This window comes from Sphaeramia orbicularis, chromosome 11 (genome assembly GCF_902148855.1).
Source record: "Sphaeramia orbicularis chromosome 11, fSphaOr1.1, whole genome shotgun sequence".
Classification (NCBI taxonomy): domain Eukaryota; kingdom Metazoa; phylum Chordata; class Actinopteri; order Kurtiformes; family Apogonidae; genus Sphaeramia; species Sphaeramia orbicularis.
Window position 1 is genome coordinate 42697006 of NC_043967.1, and position 20401 is coordinate 42717406.

General features: G+C 35.1%; 1 protein-coding gene across 1 annotated transcript in view; it reads left to right on the forward strand.

Annotated features, from left to right (window-relative positions):
* Positions 1 to 20401, forward strand: part of pleca (plectin a) — a 354738-nt gene that overhangs the window by 251755 nt on the left and 82582 nt on the right. The window contains 6 exon segments of the mRNA XM_030147347.1: positions 1563 to 1624; positions 5394 to 5408; positions 9901 to 9990; positions 10488 to 10523; positions 14591 to 14668; positions 16625 to 16717. Of these exon segments, the coding sequence (XP_030003207.1) occupies positions 1563 to 1624; positions 5394 to 5408; positions 9901 to 9990; positions 10488 to 10523; positions 14591 to 14668; positions 16625 to 16717 (374 nt within the window).

Here is a 20401-nt window from a genome sequence, read left to right on the forward strand (position 1 = left end):
AATGAAATTCTTGAACGCATTTTGTAATAAACTTTGCTACATTTTGTAATAACTTATTACAAATTGCAGCTGTTATTACAAAATGCAGGTGTACCACTTTTTATTTTTAAGGAAATATAATTATTTGGTGCATTATGTAATAAACCATCAAAATTTATGCTTTTACTGGGAAAAAAAACCCCCATCATACCAGCAGAACAACATTATGCATTCCAGCTTAATTAGAATTCATTTTTAAAAACTAGTTGGTCAAACCTAAATCAAATGTAACTGTATTCATTATAATGGAAAATGTATTTGCAAACCACAGACAAAAGCTGCACTAATTTAGTATTAATGACGGGAAACTTACTGGTGCACTGGAATTTGGAAGACACAATATGTATAAGTTATTACAAAATGCAGCAAAGTTTATTACAAAATGTGTTCAAGAATTTTATTACAAAATGTGGCGTTATTACATAATGAGGTGAAAAATTATGACATTATCACATATTGCACCATTTTTACATATTGAGGGTTAAAACAGGGTTAAAATCAATAATCAGATGCAGAATGTAGATGTAAAATATTAAATTAACCCTTTCATGCATAGTGGTCACTACAGTTGACAGTTCTTCTCCAGCTGTTCTCTTGTATATTCATGGGTTTTGTTGTTTTAGTTCCATATCAGCCAACACAGTGGACACTTATGCATCATCCCATACACTGACATTCAGACCATGACTGTAACTTTCCTGTTCTTTTATCTAAATCAATTGTTAACTGTTATTAGAATGTAATTAACAGAGGTTTTTTTGTTTGTTTTTTTTAACAAAAATTTTGTTTTTTTTCTTTTTTCGCATATTATCTGAGTGAGTAATAACTAGTATTATAGTATGTTAAAATGTGAGAAAACATGGGATTAGCAGCATTAACCTCCTGAGACCCAGGAAAGTGAAATTTTTAGCTTTTTTCCATTAAACAATTGTCTTGATTGGAAACTACATTATACAACAGTTTTGTTTTGTTTTTTTTCCGAGACATTTTTTAAAATTAGTTTTATTTATTTATTTTTTTTAATGGATTGTCCTTTACAATGGACAGCATTTTTTAAGTAAAACTGTCAAACTTTTGTCCCCCACAGAGGACAAAATGCATTGCTGGGTCTCAGGAGGTTAAAAATGCTTTTATTTAATAGTTTTCACACAGTATGTCAGTAAATGCATGTTTCTGAGCTTCAAAAATTAAATGCATGGTGTCCAGCTGAGTGGACATTTTTGTAACTCCATGAAAAATAGGTTCATAAAAAAAAAAAAAAAGAAAAGAAAAATCAATCACATTGTTTTTTTCATGCCTAAAGTATAGAATAAAAACACTCAGGACAAAAATCTAGATTAAGGTTTTCATAATTCATGCATGAAAGGGTTAATCTATAATATTTTTGCTTTTACAAAACAATTTTTTGTGTGTTTTGCGAAAAAAAAAAAAAAAAGCGTAATTAATACTACAACAGGCTCGAAGGATTCAAAATGAACCCACCGATGTGCTTTTAACGGCTTCTGTTTGTGTTTTTTTTGCAGATGAACGGGACCGAGTTCAGAAAAAGACCTTCACAAAATGGGTCAACAAACACCTGGTGAAGGTACGACCCCACACAACACGCACACATGATAAATCCACAGCGAACAGCAGGATTCCAGATGTCCTCGAACAACCCCAGACACTGCGTTTAAGTCCCACTGCAGCGTTGGTGTCTCCATAGTTACAAGAGTTTGTGAAAACGTCTGATCGGAATCTCAGTGCTGGAAAACGTTACTTGAAAACAGCAGCAGAGAAACTGGAAACAGCCCTCCATTCGACACACCTCCTTTGAAAACACTGAAATACTTCGGAAAAGTTGAAAGACGTTACACAAAATCCCTTCTCTGCACAATATAACGCACACATGCTATTTGTGTTAACTGTATGCGTGTGAGGGGGTGAGTCACCGACACCTGGTCTGGATTTAGTTGGCGGTAACTTGTGTGGAGTTCGATCAGGTTTCACATCTGGACTCCAGATTTCAGGGCTCTGCTGGGGAACAGGAAGCTCCTGGATTGAACTCCTACGCTGAAGCAGGGCCCCGAAGCAACCGATGTTAGATCTGATCCTAAATGTGTTTACACCAATGATTCTGTAGTAAACAAGCAGGACTGAAACAGATAAAGGAGCTGTGTGTTCTACGTCCATCTGAACTACAGTGGAACAGTTAAATCAGGGGTGTCAAACATGCGGCCCGGGGGCCAAATGCGACCCGCCAAAGGGTCCAATCCGGCCCGCGGGATGAATCAGCAAAAATTACACTTAAGATATTAACAATCAAGGATGTCGTAGTCGTTTTTGTTCAGGTTCCACATACAGACCAATGTGATCTCAACTAAAATAATAGCATAATAACCGATAAATAATGACTCCAAATGTTCTTAGTTTAATGTGAAAAACATAATATTACATTATACCCATGAATAAATTTTTCTCTTTGTTTTAGTGTAAAAACTTACATTAAATGATGAAAATATTAACATTAACAAACTATCCTTTAACAATAAAATGTGAAAAACCTGAAATTTTGAAAGTGAAATTTTAATTATTAATTATTCTTCCGGTTATTAAATACACTGAACAAAAATATAAATGCACGACTTTTGTTTTTGCTCCCATTTTTCATGAGCTGAACTCAAAGATCTAAAACTTTTTCTGTGTACACACAAGGTTTATTTCTCTCAAATATTGTTCACAAATCTGTCTAAATTTGTGTTAGTGAGCACTTCTCCTTTGCTGAAATAATCCATCCACCTCACAGGTGTGGCAGATCAAGATGCTGATTAGACAGCAGGATTTTTGCACAGGTGTGCCTTAGGCTGGCCACAATAAAAAGCCACTCCAAAATGTGCAGTTTTATCACACAGCACAATACCACAGATGTCACAAGTTTTGAGGGAATATGCACTGGTCATGCTGACTTCAGGAATCTCCACCAGAGCTTTTGCCTGTGAATTGAATGTTCATTTCTCTACCATAAGCCATCTCCAAAGCTGTTTCAGAGAATTCATGAAGAAGACTGTGCGAGGAAAATGGTGGTCACACCAAATACTGACTGGTTTTCTGACCCCCCTGGACCACCCAATACAGTAAAAGTGCACATTTTAGAGTGGCCTTTTACTGTGGCCAGCCCAAGTCACACCTGTGCAATAATCCTGCTGTCTAATCAGCATCTAGATATGCCACACCTGTGAGGTGGATGGATTATCTCAGCAAAGGACAAAGGAGAAGTGCTCACTAACACAGATTTAGACAAATTTATGAACAATATTTGAGAGAAATAGGCCTTTTGTGTTCGTAGAAAAAGTTTTAGATCTTTGAGTTCAGCTCATGAAAAATGGGAGCAAAAACAAAAGTGGTGCATTTATATTTTTGTTCAGTGTATTTTGTGCCGTGATAGATCCAATCCATAATATATATGCATGTATAAATAGTAAGTTGAGGTGTAATATAGTTAAAATTGTCGTTATTTTTCTAAAAAAAAATTCAGTTTTTTTCAGGTTATTCACATCATTTTTGTTTGGATCGTTTGCAAATGTACATATTTTTATAATTTAATTTTGATTGCACTAAAACAAAGAGAAAAATTTGGAGTCGTCATTATTTCCAGGGCTGTTTTAGTGTAAAAAAAGTGAAATTACATGAAAATGTCTAAATTTACAAAGTAGCCTTTCACAAAAAATATGAAAAACTACAAATGTGTTAAGAGAAGTAAGTGCAATTTTACTAATTTTCTGCCAGTTACTAAAATATGTTGTACATTTGCAGATCCATTGTGATCTGTAAGTTGTAATGCACATTTACAAATGATAAGCAGAGGCAAGATAGAGTTAAAATTGCACTGATTTTTCTTAATAAATTTCAGTTTTTTCATGGTGTTCACATTTTTAAAAGGACAGTTTATAGATGGAAACATTTCCATAATGTAATTTAACTTTTTTCACTATAAAACACATTGAAATGTTTGAGGTTGGCATTATTTTATATATTATTACAGGGTGGGGAAGCAAAATTTCCAATGAACATTTAGTTGTTTTTTCTCAGCAGGCACTACGTCAATTGTTTTGAAACCAAACATATATTGATGTCATAATCATACCTAACACTATTATCCATACCTTTTCACAAACTTTTGCCCATATGAGTAATCAGGAAAGCAAACGTCAAAGAGTGTGTGATTTGCTGAATGCACTCGTCACACCAAAGGAGATTTCAAAAATAGTTGGAGTGTCCATAAAGACTGTTTATAATGGAAAGAAGAGAACGACTATGAGCAAAACTATTACGAGAAAGTCTGGAAGATGCTATTAAAGAAGAATGGGAGAAGTTGTCACCCGAATATTTGAGGAACACTTGCACAAGTTTCAGGAAGCGTGTGAAGGCAGTTATTGAGAAAGAAGGAGGACACATAGAATAAAAACATTTTCTATTATGTACATTTTCTTGTGGCAAATAAATTCTTATGACTTTCAATAAACTAATTGGTCATACACTGTCTTTCAATCCCTGCCTCAAAATATTGTAAATTTTGCTTCCCCACCATGTATGTTATTAATTTTTTGGTCCGGCCCACTTCCGATCATATTGGGAGGATTTGGCCCCTGAACTAAAAGGAGTTTGACACCCCTGGTATAGATTTTGTGTTTTATGTGAGTTTATGCCAAGTTATGCTAATGTTTTTTTTACATTAGCTTCAGATCTCAGTCCAGTGTTGCTGTGTCTGGAGTGTTTTTCACTATTGTTCCAATATGTTAATCCAAGTGGAACGTCTACTGTCCATGTGTGTCCGCTGTGACAAGGCCGCTCTGTCCAAAATGACTCACAGACTTTGTTGTCAGTTGCCGTTTCTGAACAGTCTCCTCAGATTTGTGTCCAAAACACTTGTGTGGGTCAGTGTTCTGGCTGACCCTTGTACTGTTTTGGACAGTCGGGCCAAAAGGATCATGGGACTTGGACAGAGCTGCTTATTTTCACAACTATCTGCCTCCTTTAACATGTTTGACACTTCGTTTCAGAAAATAGGAAATGAAAACCAGGTGTAATTGTGTTTTGTTTGTTGTTTTGTTTCTGCCGCTATAATCTGACCAGACCAGAATGATTACATCCATAAAAAATAATGATGAAAAACATGTTTTGTGAGATGGGATCAGTTCAATGAGCTGATAATCAATAGGAAATGACTGTGTTTGTGTTCCATCTGCCAGACCAAAGCAGGTTCAGTGTGTTTGTCTTGAGTTCCTCACAAACCCCTCCAGTTTTATGTCTTTTCTCATCATTCTGTTTCTTCTTTCCATCCTTCTTTCATCCTGTCCTCCATCCTTTCCCATCAGCACTGGAAGGCAGAGGTAGGTGTTCAGCGCTGAGTGGACACATTCACTTCTACCTGCATGTCTGGGTTAACATTTTTGACCCTCAGCCTTATGTAGAACCCAAACCCCTGTGCTGCTAACCTTTGACCTTTTAACACCTTTTCCAAGTCTACTCTGTCTTTTTCTGTGCCTTTTTTGACATGTTATGTGACCTATATACAATAGTTAAACACCTAAATGTTACTAATGCAGTGACGTTTATGTTCTGGTTGGATTTACTCTGATAGTTTCAGTTCATTTAAATTAGATTTTAGCCTCTAACTGAGGGGTGTCAAACATATGGCTCCAAAACTGGCCAGCAAAAGGGGTCCGATCTGGCCCAAAGGGATGAATTTTTGAAACGCAAATATTACACTGAAGTAGGGCTGCAGCGCAATTAATCGACTTAAAATCAAAATCGGATTTTTTTACTAGGACTAGGATACAAATTATCGATTAATTTGTTGATCGTTAGTTGGTTGCCCTTATCGATTGATTAACGATTAATTGATAAGTGGCAATTTTCCTGAGAACCTGAATTTCTTTTTCAATACGGTCTATAAGAATAAAAGCTAAGTATTGTTTATACAAAAAGCATGTCATATTCCTTAATGATTAATTCATTGAACCATTGGATACAGTCAGTGTTTCCTGTGGAATTCATCTGTTAATGTGGCGGTGTGTAATGGGAGGGGGGTACTCGCATACGCGCGTACAGCCGGGGAATACGTGCATGTCGGTTGGTAACTGCACACGTGCGTGCGTCACTTTCCGTCCTACTTCTAATACTATGGGGGTACGGTGCAGTAGAAGTGAAAGTGAAACTTTTCGCTCATTTATCTTCTCCCCACCACCTGAAGTTTTGCAAATGCATTCCATCCTTGTAATGAGCTTCAGTGAGCGGCTATCCCAACCGCGACGTTGCACTGCAGACAAACTGGCAGCCTTCGGACAGGTGTGGACAGGTAGACAAGGGCAATTAACTGACAATTAATAATTTAATCAAGAAAATTCTTATCGACAATTAATCATTGTCAATTAATTGTTTACATCCCTAACTAGGACGATTTTTAAAAAAGGGAAATCGTCAAATTGATTTCATCTCTCTCGTGCCTCCAGGCTACCGTAGGCTCCTCCTCCTAACTGTGAGAGTGGCCTTTCACAGACGTCTGTGGAATGACCACAGACCTTAACCTTTAGGGGTCTGAGCCCATTTTGGCCATTTTTGAGCACTTCTGATTTTGTCTTTATATACTATATAAAGAAATGTTTATTATACCCATGTTTGGTATCTTTTTTTTCAGCACAACTTCATCTATCTCATCTGTCTTTTATTTTTTCACTTTAACTGACTATGTCAACACAAAAGGAAAAAAAAACACAAAAAGTATAAAGTCCAATTTGAAAAATTTATATAATTTATTGCATAAATAACACAAAGATACTTAACAAACCTTTTCAAAGACTTTAAAAGTGAATATTGGTTCCAAATGTTAGGTATATAAAATCAAAATTGTAATAAATTAAAACTATACTCAAATTTTTGACATAAAAAACTATTTTTACAAAGGCGTTTTCTACCCCCCACCCTCTCACCCCCGGTCCTCCCGGTTTCCGCATCCGGTTCAGGTGAGGGTCGTCCTCACCCTTACCTGCTACGCTAATGTAGTATGTGGATTAGAATCTGCAGATTTAGACAGTTTTTTTCTGTATTGATTTTTTTTTTTTTTTCAAATTTTACTGGTTCGATCTACTGGAGACCACTTTGGGCTGCATGTGGCCCCCGATCGAAAATGAGTTGAACACCCCTGCTCTAAGTAAAATGTGTGTTCATTACAACCTGCATTTTATTCTCATAGTTTACATTAAAACCCTATTTATACTCAGTGCAGAAATGAAGGAAAAGTGAGCAGTCATTTCATCAGGCATTTTCCACAGAAAACAACCCAGTATGTATAATGAAGATGTTTAATGCAGTTTACAGACTATAACCGACTGTTATATTTACTACATGAATGACAGATATTTCCTTAAATAAAACCTACTGAAAAAAGTTTAAAGTCATGAACAAATAGAAGCCATTTTTACCATTTTAATTCAATAAGTGCCAACAGTAAGTCTCAACAATCTCTCTTATATTTACTCTCTGAATCATAGGGATTTCTTCTAATAAAATCTGGTTAAAAACTTTAAAAATCAGGTGGGTTAAATAAGCATGAACAAATAAAGGCTGTTTTGATTATTTAATTCAATAAATTCTTTATGTAGGTATGCTGTTAATGTTGAAAATAGTTTTATTTACAATGGAAATTGTAGGAATTTACCATATTTCCTTTAATAAAACCATTAAAAAAGTGAAAGGTCAGGTCAATTGAAGGCACATGAACAAACAAAGGCCATTTTAAAAAAATCATTTTAATGCAATAAATTCAACAATGGAGTTGTAGTGTTTTCTAAAGTGTCACTGCCTGATTCAGTCTGAACACAGAAACATCACAACAACCACAATTTAAGTTCTGTGCAGGATCATTGTACGTAACTGAGTTTTCTACAAATCATTTCACAAAACAGAAAGGCTTTAAAAATGAAGACTGGTACCTTCTACAGTTGAGGTGAATAAAGGTCCTTACTTTAGTTGAATTGATTTTGGATTATTTTGGTATTGTATTCTTGCTTCTTACTTTTAATCAATAATATATTTAATATATAAGTAATATATATATATATATAGTATACATGTTCTCAGACCTCAGTATTTGATCTGTTGTATGAAAAATGACCAGACTCAAAAGGAAATAGGACCCAAACTAGGGATGTAACGATTACCGGTAGAATGATAAACAGCGGTAAAATTACAAATGGTTAATATTATCGTTTAAATTCTAATTATCATGATAACCGTGTTTGATTACCGCACTTTTCCAGAGAAAACGCCTATGTAAAGATCTGCTTTTATGTCAAATATTTGAGTACAGTTTTAATTTATTACAATTTTAATTTTCTATACCCAATATTTGGAACCAATATTCACTTTTAAAGTCTTTGAAAAGGTTCGTTAAGCATCTGTGTGTTATTTATGCAATAAAGTTTATACATTTTTTTAAAGACATTCCAAGTTGTTCGTATTTGTTCAGGTTATTTGCATTTTATCGTGAAAGAATAGTTTGTAAACAAACAGTTTCATGTAAAGTTACTTTTTTTTTTTTTCCAATAAAACAAAGACAAAAGTTCGATTTTTCATTATATATAGGTTATTATGTTAGTATTTTACTGGTCCGACTGGTATGTGGCCCCTGAACTAAAAGGATTTTGACACCCTTGACTGTTAATATCTTCAGTGTAGGGCTGCACGATTTTGGCCAAAAAAAAATCCTGATTTTTTTCCTCTAAAAACTTGATTTTCAATTTTGATTTGGATTTTTGGGTAAAACTACAAAAGTACAGGACGGATCCGTGCGTGGAGAAAACACCTATGTAAAGATCTGCTTTTATGTCAAATATTTGAGTATAGTTTTAATTTATTACAATTTTAATTTTCTATACCTAATATTTGGAACCAGTATTCACTTTTAATGTCTTTGAAAAGGTTCGTTAAGCATCTTTGTGTTATTTATGCAATAAATTATATATATTTTTCAAATCGGATTTTATATATTTTTGTGTTTTCTGGCAATTTATGTTTATATAGTAGGTTAAAGTGAAAAAATAATAGGCAGATGAGATAGATGAAGTTGTGCTGAAAAAAAAATATCAAAGATGGGTATAATAAACATTTGTTTATATAGTATATAAAGGCAAAAGCAAAAGTACTGAAAAACAGACAAAATAGGCTCAGGCCACTAAGGGTTAATATTTGAATGTTTCTGCAATAGAAGGTACATTGTGCCAATTATTTTATTTATTTATTTATTTATTTATTTTCAAAATACAACTTGGTTAAATTATTTCAGTGTGTATTAGTACTTTTTGAACATTTTGAGCACACTTTCAACCATACCACGATAATAGTGATAACCGTGATAATTTTGGTCACAATAACCATGATATGAAATTTTCATATTGTTCCATCCCTAACCCAAACTATGAATCAGTACCACATGATTGATAAAAATGTGCCCTGAAGTATTGTCCAGGTCACTACTGCAGCTTTTGTTGAAAATTTTCCATTTAAGTTGAATTTACTTATTGTTTGGTGATGTTTAAGGTTCTTTTTGTGTGTATCATTATTTTATGCTTCCTTGAATTTTCATCTCTATATTACGTTGTGCAAAGAAGCCAACTACTAGTAATCAGGAAGCTTGTACCATATCCATATTCGAAATAAATCAATTTTTAAAAAATGAATAAATAAAAATAAATGTGATTTTTCCTGATGTACTGTGATTTATTTGAAATGCTGAAGAAGGAGACAAACCAAAGCAGTCTTTTATTTGATGATAGTAGATGTCCCGTCCTTCATGCTGTCTGTCCTGTCCTCTTGCGTCCACAGGCCCAGAGACACATCACCGACCTGTACGAGGACCTCAGAGATGGACACAACCTGATCTCCCTGCTGGAGGTGCTCTCTGGAGAGACACTGGTGAGCTTTGGTGACCTTTGACCTTCATACGTCAGGACATCCGCTTCTGCTGTAACCCCCATGTCCTGTCCTGACCTCTGTATTTGTCCCCCCCACCCCCTCCTCGTCCCTCTGACTCCTTTGATTTGTTGTACTGTCCAGTCGACTCATTGTAAGTTGATCTGCTTTACATGTTGGTCTGATCCGTGTTCAATAATATTCGATGGGTGTTTTTTCTCCACTGTTGTGCATGTGATGAGACAGTTTGGACATTTCAGTACATGCTGAGGTTATGCGCACTCTTTTACTTTCCTTACCTTAGCTCCTGTCGTTGGGGACCACACCTGTCTGGTGCCTTAAAACACTAATTTCCATCCTTTGCTTCCATCTCGTAACCTTTTTGCACTGACTTGTTGGAGCCCTGGTTTTCCTTTTTCTAATTCCTGTTTGCTGACCTTTGCCCTGACCTTTCCCCTTTGCCTCTGCCTTCCTCTCTTGCGATGCTCTTGCCGTGGTAGCCGAGGGAACGTGACGTTGTGAGGAACGTGCGGTTGGTGAGTGGCGCCCGGACTGTGGCTGGCCGCCTCCTCGGGCGTGGCATGTGACTCCACCCCAGGTGGCTGCTGGGTCGTGCATGATCTCAGTCACACTCCCTGTACTGTCCCTTTCTGTGTCTACATCGCCCTCCTCCATTTTATTAATGATCGGCAGCGTCAGGCGTCAAGATAGGAGTGGGTTGTCGGGTTTATTTCCATATTTTATGCTAAAGACAGCTGACAGGAACACGTTTATGTACAATCGTGACTGACATTTTAACAAGTGGTGTCAGGCACAACAAACCCCGCCCCTCGCACATATTGTAGCTTATTTTGGCCTCAATCCAGCTGATGTCATCATGTCTATCGGTGTGCCGATGTCAGGATATCAATTGCCTCTATATATGTGCCAAATTTGAAGAAAATTGAAGCAAAATTTATGGTTTTATGGACATTTAAGGTAAATGGGGATTTACATTATATTGTTACATTACATTATTTACATTATATTTTATTATACAGGGTGGGGAAGCAAAATTTCCAATGAACATTTAGTTGTTTTTTCTCAGCAGGCACTACGTCAATTGTTTTGAAACCAAACATATATTGATGTCATAATCATACCTAACACTATTATCCATACCTTTTCACAAACTTTTGCCCATATGAGTAATCAGGAAAGCAAACGTCAAAGAGTGTGTGATTTGCTGAATGCACTCGTCACACCAAAGGAGATTTCAAAAATAGTTGGAGTGTCCATAAAGACTGTTTATAATGGAAAGAAGAGAATGACTATGAGCAAAACTATTACGAGAAAGTCTGGAAGATACTATTAAAGAAGAATGGGAGAAGTTGTCACCCCAATATTTGAGGAACACTTGCGCAAGTTTCAGGAAGTGTGTGAAGGCAGTTATTGAGAAAGAAGGAGGACACATAGAATAAAAACATTTTCTATGATGTCAATTTTCTTGTGGCAAATAAATTCTCATGGCTTTCAATAAACTAATTGGTCATACACTGTCTTTCAATCCCTGCCTCAAAATATTGTAAATTTTGCTTCCCCACCCTGTACATTATATAATTTACTATATAATTTAATAACTAGAAGCACTCGGAGAGCACAGACCTCCACCAAGGCAGATCAGTGCCCCAGATTTGGATGAAAATTTCAGGAAATGATACTGGCACAAGGAACAAATGATTACATTTTGGTGGTGATCGAGGGTGGAGGTGGGTGGGGGTCTGTGGGCGCTGTCTTTTCTAGAAAAGCACTCGGGAAGTGCAGACCTCCGCCAAGGCAGATCAGTGCCCCCCCCCCCCCCCCCCCCCCCCCCCGATCACCACCAAAATTTAATCATTTGTTCCTTGTGCCAGTATCAACATTTCCTGAAATTTTCATCCAAATGCGTCCATAACTTTTTGAGTTATCTTGCACACAGACAGACAAACAAACAGAAAAACCAACGCCGACAAAAACATAACCTCCTTGGCAGAGGTAATTACATTATATTATTACATTACATTTATAGGTAAATGGAAAAAAAAAAAAAGATTTCAAAAATTCATTAAAAAATTTGAACTTGGACTTACTTTTTCCAAAATGTAACCACATCTACTGTGGGTCACTGGCAATCTATAAACCAAATTTGGTATGAATTCAACCAATAGTTTTGCTGCCACAGACATGTGAAATTTTGCCCATTATACGTAAATGAGGGGAAAAAAAAAAGATTTTAAAAATTCATTAAAAATTTTAACTTTGACCTACTTTTTCCAAAATGTAATCAGATCTATTCTGGGTCACTGGTAATCTATAAACCAGATTTAATATGAATTCAGCCAATAGTTTTGCTGCTTGGATGTTAACAATCAAATAAACCGAACCAAAAACAATACCAGGTAATAAGAGAAAAACAAAATATGGAACCTAGAAAAAATATTCATCCTTAATACAGCAGTGAGTTCCTCCTTCATTAACAGACCATACCACAGATGCCTAGGGAATACAGATGGAAATTAGCGCTGTTTGTTACAATCTGGTAAATGTTGTAGATGCTCATCAATATGCACTGTCCCTAATAAATAAATAAATGTTGAAGTAAAAGATCTACAGAAGCAAACAGAGAAATATCAGTCAGTCAATCAAATTTTATTTGTATAGCACCAAATCATAACAAAAGTTATGAGACTTTATATTTAGGTTACATATGAATGTTCATTTTTTAAAATCTACTAAATATTGTCTCTAAATTGTTGTGTTTTATCAAATGTAAAAGACCTGGGTGTCTGTGCTCCGTCAATAATTGTATCAGTCATTAAAAAACCCACATCGGTGAACCACTAACCAACGGTATGGTCCTAGAAAACAGTCTAATTAAGTTGTCCAGCGTACTCTAAGTCAGGGGTCTCAAACTCATTTTCCCTCAGGGGTCACATTCAGCCCAATTTGACTCCAGATTTTTGTCTTTGTTTTAGTGTGAAGAAAAAAAGCCCATTAAATTATGAAAATACTTATTTTTATGAACTATCCAAACTAAAAACATGTGAATAACCTGAAAAAACTTAAATTTCTTAAGAAAAATATGTGCAAATTTAACAGTATTCTGCCTCAACTTATCATTTCTACATGTGCATTATGGGTCGGATCCACAAAGACACTAGACACTAAACGCTGAGATACAGGCAGAAAATTGTTAAAACTGTGCTGAATTTTCTTTAGACATTTCAGGTTGTTCATATTTGTTCAGGCTAATCACATTTTATTGTTACAGGACAGTTTGTAAATGTCAATATTTTCATAATTTAATGTTATTTTTTGCACTAAAACAAAGACAAAAAATTGAAGTTGTTAATTCAAAATTTTTTGCTAAATTTAAGATATTTTTTTTGCTTAATTCAAGATTTTTTTTATTTAATTGAAGATTTTTTTTTTGCTTAATTCAACATTTTTTTCCATAAGTCAAGTCAATATATATATATATATATATATATATATATATATATATATATATATATATATTTTTTTTTTTTTTTTTTTTTTTTTTTTTTTTTTTCCCTTAATTCAACATTTTTTTTGCTTTATTCAAGATTTTTTTTTACTTAATTGATGATTTTTTTTTTGCTTAATTCAACATTTTTTTGTCTTTATTCAAGATTTTTTTTACTTAATTGAAGATTTTTTTTGCTCAATTCAACATTTCGAGCAAAGTCGAGCTACTTTTTTTTTTTTTTTGTTTAATTCAACATTTTTTTTTGGCTTAATTCAAAAATTTTTTTTACTTAAAGATTTTTTTGCTTAATTCAACATTTTTTCCTTAAGTCAAGCCAAATTTTTATTTATTTATTTATTTTTGCTTAATTCAATTCAAGACTGTGGAATTTTTGCACTTTGTAAATTCATCCCACGGGCCGCATTGGAACCTTTGGCAGCCCACATATTTGAGACCCCTGCTCTAAGTACTGGATTTCGTCAAACAAAGGCCAAAGCGTCATGACTACCAGCTGATATATGGACTAACTCTGCAGCTGAACCTGTGACTGGCTTGGAGCTTCAGTTCTGGAACAGCGGTGCATGTTAAAGCTCAGGTTTTCAGTAGATGCCTGTAGGATCTGCTTGACTGACATGAACAAGTCCAAGCGTCACATGTTCTAACACTACATCTCATCAGGGTTCGGGTCTTTTCAGTAAATCTGAGAGTAGGAAACGTTGTAAGCGACGGTCGGAGACTCACTGAGAATGTTTCTTCTCCATTGTCATGCTTTCACGTGCAGACATCCTGGCTGGATCTGTAATGCATCTCAGGATCATCTGGGGTCAGATCTGGTGGTCTGGCCCGACGCTTCAATCACCACCACCACCACGCACAATTTGAATCCCACTTCAAATTTGCTGTTTTCGTTCTTTTATTTTGAGCTTTTAAGACCATGACTGTACATGTAGACGGTTTAGATTGTGTTTGAAGTATCAGAAGGTGTTAGTGGACACTGAAACACCTGTTCCTCAGTCATGGGGCTTTGCTGTTTGTTGACCTTCCAAACATGTGGTGGATTTTTCTGATGCCGGGCGTTCCTCTTGTCTCTTACAGCCACGGGAGAAAGGCCGAATGCGCTTCCACAAGCTGCAGAATGTACAGATCGCCCTGGACTTTCTCAAACACAGACAGGTCAGTAATTATGCAGAAAGAGTTACAGAAACAGAGACGGGAAATTAAACTGATTACAGAAAGATGAACATGAGCACAAAAGAGGTATTTTGGTAGTAATAATGTTCCAAACCCTCAACAGCACTGAGACTGCCGGTAAATGTGGCCCAAATCCGATTTTTTTTTTGCCCATATGTGACCTGTATCCGATTTGTTAACCCTTGGATGTATACTGGTCACTACAGTGGACAGCTATTCTACAGCTCTTCTCATGCATATTCATTGATTTTGTTGTTTTGTTTTTTGCACATATCTTTATTAAAGTTTTAACACATTACATATGTTTTCTGACATGAATTGGTAACATTACGTAGATGTCCCCTGAACATAATAGTTATAGTTTTCACGCAATTTATCAGTAAATACATGTTTCTTTGCTTCAAAAATGAAACGCATGGTGTCCAGCTGAGTGGACATTTTTGCAACTTCATGAAAAAAGGTTCATAAGAATTTTTGTTATTGTTATTATTACTATTTTTCTAGTGTAATTTTTTTTTTTTTTTTTTTTTTTTTTTTTTTTTAAATATATATATTTTTCATAAGAAAATTTTCAATCGCATTGTTTTTTTCATGCCTAAAGAAGAATAAAAACACTCAGGAAAAAAATCTTGATTAAGGTTCTCATAATTTGTGCATGAAAGGGTTAAAGACAGTCTGAACAGCACAAATCCAATGTTGTTTTGTTTTTTGCACATATCATTATTAAAGTTTTAACACATTACATATGTTTTCTGACATGAATTGGTAACATTACGTAGATGTCCCCTGAACATAATAGTTATAGTTTTCACGCAATTTATCAGTAAATACATGTTTCTTTGCTTCAAAAATGAAACGCATGGTGTCCAGCTGAGTGGACATTTTTGCAACTTCATGAAAAAAGGTTCATAAGAATTTTTGTTATTGTTATTATTACTATTTTTTTAGTGTAATTTTTTTTTTTTTTACTTTAAAAAAAAAAAAAAAAAAAAAAAAAAAAATATATATATATATATATATATATATATATATATATATATATATATATTTATTTTTCATAAGGAAATTTTCAATCGCATTGTTTTTTTCATGCCTAAAGAGGAATAAAAACACTCAGGAAAAAAATCTTGATTAAGGTTCTCATAATTCGTGCATGAAAGGGTTAAAGACAGTCTGAACAGCACAACTCCAATCCAGGCTACGTTCATATGTGGTCCTAAATACAATATGTATCTGATATTTTGCAATGTGACTTCAGTCTGAACGGCCAGGTCGCATTTATCAGACCTTTACGTCATTGAAATGAAAATTAAACCCTTTAGCCCTATTGGCCGAAAAACTTATATTAATATTCATCTACTATAAAAATATAATAAATCAGAACAATGGATGTTTTTTTCAACTTTTGCTCAAAGTTTAGACCCTAATGTTAATAAAAGTGCATCAAAAGTGTATTTTAGTGCAAACTTTAATGTTCAAACATGATTTTTAATCTTTGTGGGGTGAAATATACGCTATTAAAAATCTCCGACACGAACAATTAATTTATGCATATCATCGCCAATCCAGCCGAAAAAAAACAGGCGAGGATAAAAAATTCTAATTTCTCTTTTAGTTTGTTACAGTTTACTCAGGCATAGTAATAGATACAATATTTTAGACAATGGGAATAGATTCTGTGAGGTCTGTAAATGTCCACAGACACCAAGAACATCCATATGAACCTTAATATTATAAGTATTATAAGTAATTTTTTATTTACTTTGGGTATGTCTTTTTAGGCGTTTTTTCCCCTGAAAATATGGTCAGGTTAAATTAGCACTTGTTTTATTGATCATTCATTCAAGATGTTTTTTTTTTATTTTTTTTATCATTCTACTATTTTCCTAAGTTTACCAACCAACCAGTAAAGTCTTACAAAAAATGTCTTAATTTCAGGTCAAACTCGTCAACATCAGGAATGATGACATTGCAGATGGAAACCCAAAGCTGACCCTGGGGCTGATATGGACCATCATCCTTCACTTCCAGGTAAAATAAAATACTAGTACAGTTTGGGCTGGAGATTTGGATTATGAGCCACTTTCGCACACACATTAGATTTAACAGGATGTCATTGGAAACAGCTGTGGCGCCGATAAGGGGGGGGGCATGACAAATTTATGGGGCCCAGGATTTGTGGGGGGCCCATAGAGCAGTGGAGGGGGTCCAGTGGACATATGTAAGAAGTTGTGAAAATTTCATGTAAAGCATGATAAATTTCAGTTTCGTTTAACGGTAGCGTAAGTGACGTTATGTAAGGACCGAGGTTGTAATAGTTTTGGATTTTTCATTATAGTTTAGTTTTATTTAGTTTTGACTTTTTTTTTCTCTAATTCAGTTCATTTTAATTCGTTTTTAGAGCAGGTTTGCTAGTTTTTATTCGTTTTCATTTTCTTCTAAATGCTTAGTTTTGGTTTAGTTTTAGTATTAATTTTAGTTTTTTTCATATGTTTTCTCTTCTCCTCCGTCGTATTCAAATAAATCGCAAACAGGACTCTGCTGCTTTCTCCCAATTTTAGTTTCCATGTTTCCAGGTAGAGTGGGGACGAAAAGACGACTGGAAACCACAAGTACCGTATGGTGCCACTAGCTAAAATTGCCAGAGCAAAATAAATCGATTTCGTATCAATCCGACATTGACAAAAATGAAAACGAAGGGAATTTTATCCTTAATTTTTGTCCGTTTTAGTTAGTTTTGTAAACACATGATACAGTTTCAGTTAGTTATCGTTTTTTCTTTTAATTACAGTTTTTATTTATTTCAGTTAACGAAAATGTTTTTACAATTCTAGTTTTCGTCATTTTGTTAGTTTTCGTTAACGATAATTACCTTGGTAAGGACCGCAACCCCATGTACAACCCCCCCACCCTTAACCCCACCCCCCGTCCAACAGATTGAGAAGATACTGAATTTATGAAGGGTGTTGAGCCGTATTATGTAATAAATTCCCATTATGTAATAAAAGTTCCAAATGTAATAAGAATGTCACGTCATCTTGTAATAAAGCCGCATTATGTAAGAAGCTGACGCATTTTGTAAGAAACTACGTGAACACATTATATAGTAAATTTTTTACATTGTTAAAGACACTTTCCTGAGTATTTTTTTTTTCAGCTGCCATAGACACTTTATTTTGATCGAAATATATTCAGCAAAATACATTTTAGTTGCAAGTTAGCCACCTAAGATGTGACAGGTTAGCTCTTTTTTATATCCAGAAATGTTGTTTACATTGTTAAAGACACTTTCCTGTTTTTTTTTTTTTTTGGTTTGTTTTTTTTACTGGCATAGACACCTTATATTGATCAAAATATTTGAATTTGCCTTAAAAAGGTTCTGTTTAGAAATAAGTCCATTTATTGTTCAACATCAGCATTTTCTACTTTGTGTGTGTTGAGCCGCATTATGTAATAAATTCCCATTATGTAATAAAAGTTCCAAATGTAATAAGAATGTCACGTCATCTTGTAATAAAGCCGCATTACGTAATAAACTGACGCATTTTGTAATAAACTACCTCAATGCATTATGTTGTAAATTTTTTCGCATTATGTAGTAAGTTATTACAATTTGTGAAATTTCTTACAAAATGCACTTGACACATTTTTATTGTCATCTTTAAACTGTGTGGTTAAAGTTCTGATTCCATTACCTGTAATTCCTGTGACTAATTTCTTCTAAACTGCTCTGAAATTATATTAATTTAGATTTTAATTACATAATGAACCATGTTGTTACATTTTTTTTTTTTTTTTTTAATATAAATGTGTCAAAATGCGTTGAGGTAGTTTATTACAAAATGAGTCAGTTTATTACATAATGCAGCTTTATTACAAGATGACGTGACATTCTTATTACATTTTGGACTTTTATTACATAATGGGAATTTATTACATAATGCGGCTCAACAGTGTGTGCATGTTGGATTGTGTGTACTAATTGTGAATGTAATGCTAATAGCTAGGCTATCATTAGCACTACTACAACTACTAATCTGCAGGGCTACTTCAATTAAAGAGGGCAAAAAAATCTACTGGAGTATTGTTATTACATAATGAACCATGTTATTACATTTTCCTGAAAATAAAAATGTGTCAAGTGCATTTTGCAATAAATTTCTCAGGTTGTAATAACTTACTACATAATGCGAAAAAATTGACTACATAATGCATTGAGGTTGTTTATTACAAAATACGTCAGTTTATTACTAGAGCCCGACCGATATGGGATTTTTGGGGCCGATACCAATACCGATATTGGGGGCTAAAAAAAAGACGATATCCGATATATCAGCCGATATCCGATATTGGCCGATAACTGATATATTGGCCGATATATGAAATAAGAACACTGATCTACACAGGATATAATAATCTTATATTAGATAATTGTGGACAGGTGGATAAACAGTTGCATAAGTCTTTGTTTATCTGACAAAGATAATTGACACAACTTTCAAATGCAAACTATGCAATCACAAAAATAATTAGAGCAAAAAATATTACTTACCACAAAATTCTGTTTTCACTCACAAATTTGGATGTGTCTGCCTCATGGCACTACAACTTCTTATGTGGACTAAGGACTAAACTGAGCATGTGCAGAGTGAATTAGGTGAGTCCTAAGTTGTTCCTGATTGGAGCAACTGCAAGAGTTACAACTGACCCGTGCTACAACTGTCCCCAGTCTCCCCTACACTATTAACACCCAGGCCTGCCGGCAGAATGAAACTGTGAGGTAGACAGGAAGTGCATGGACATGGGTGTGTGTGGGGGGAGTGAATACTTCATAAGATGGATGGGGGGTCTGTGATTCTTGGAGTGGGGTGGGGGTGGGGGGGGGGGTTAGCGGTCCATCCTTGTCAGAGCACGCGGTAGCGGTCCGTGATTTTTGCTAGGGTGGGGGGTTGGAGCAGGGGGTTAAGTAGTCCGTCCTTGTCAGAGCGTGCAAGCTGGGGGGGGGGGGTGATTATGTGATTGTGTGTGGGGGGGTGATAGTGTCATTGTCCGAGCAGGAGTGAAAGTGAAACTAACTCGCTTTAAAGTTCCTCTTATTCTCCAGGCAGCACACACACACACACACACACACACACAGGAGCAGCAAGCGACAGAATCTCCGCCAGCAAAAAAAAAGTTAATATATCGGCTACATATTGGCCGATGTTGATTAATTGGTGATACGCTATAATCGGCCCGATTAATCGGTTGGGTTCTATTTATTACATAATGCGGCTTTATTACAAGATGACGTGACATTCTTATTACATTTTGAACTTTTATTACATAATGCAGCTCAACAAAGGTCCACAACGTTTATGCTTTCATGGGGCCAACAAATGGAAACAGCCATGTTTAATCTATTTTACGTGTATTAAAATGAGGAGTCGTGCTGAGTCACATTTCCTGCTCTCCATGTGGTGTTTATGTTTGAGCTGCACTTTGGCTTTTTATTAAATCAGACCACATTCAACCATTGTGTGACTAACGGACGTTTACTTTCATTACATTGTGATTAACTTGCTTCCGTGGTATGGTACGGTAAACTGGAGCCCCATTCCCTGTTTGAAGTTCAATCAGCCTCGATTTAACGTTGTTGACAGAGCAGTTCCAGAACAAATCCAAAAGCCAGTCGTTTCCAAATGGGCTTTATTGGACATTTGGCAACAGTTAGGC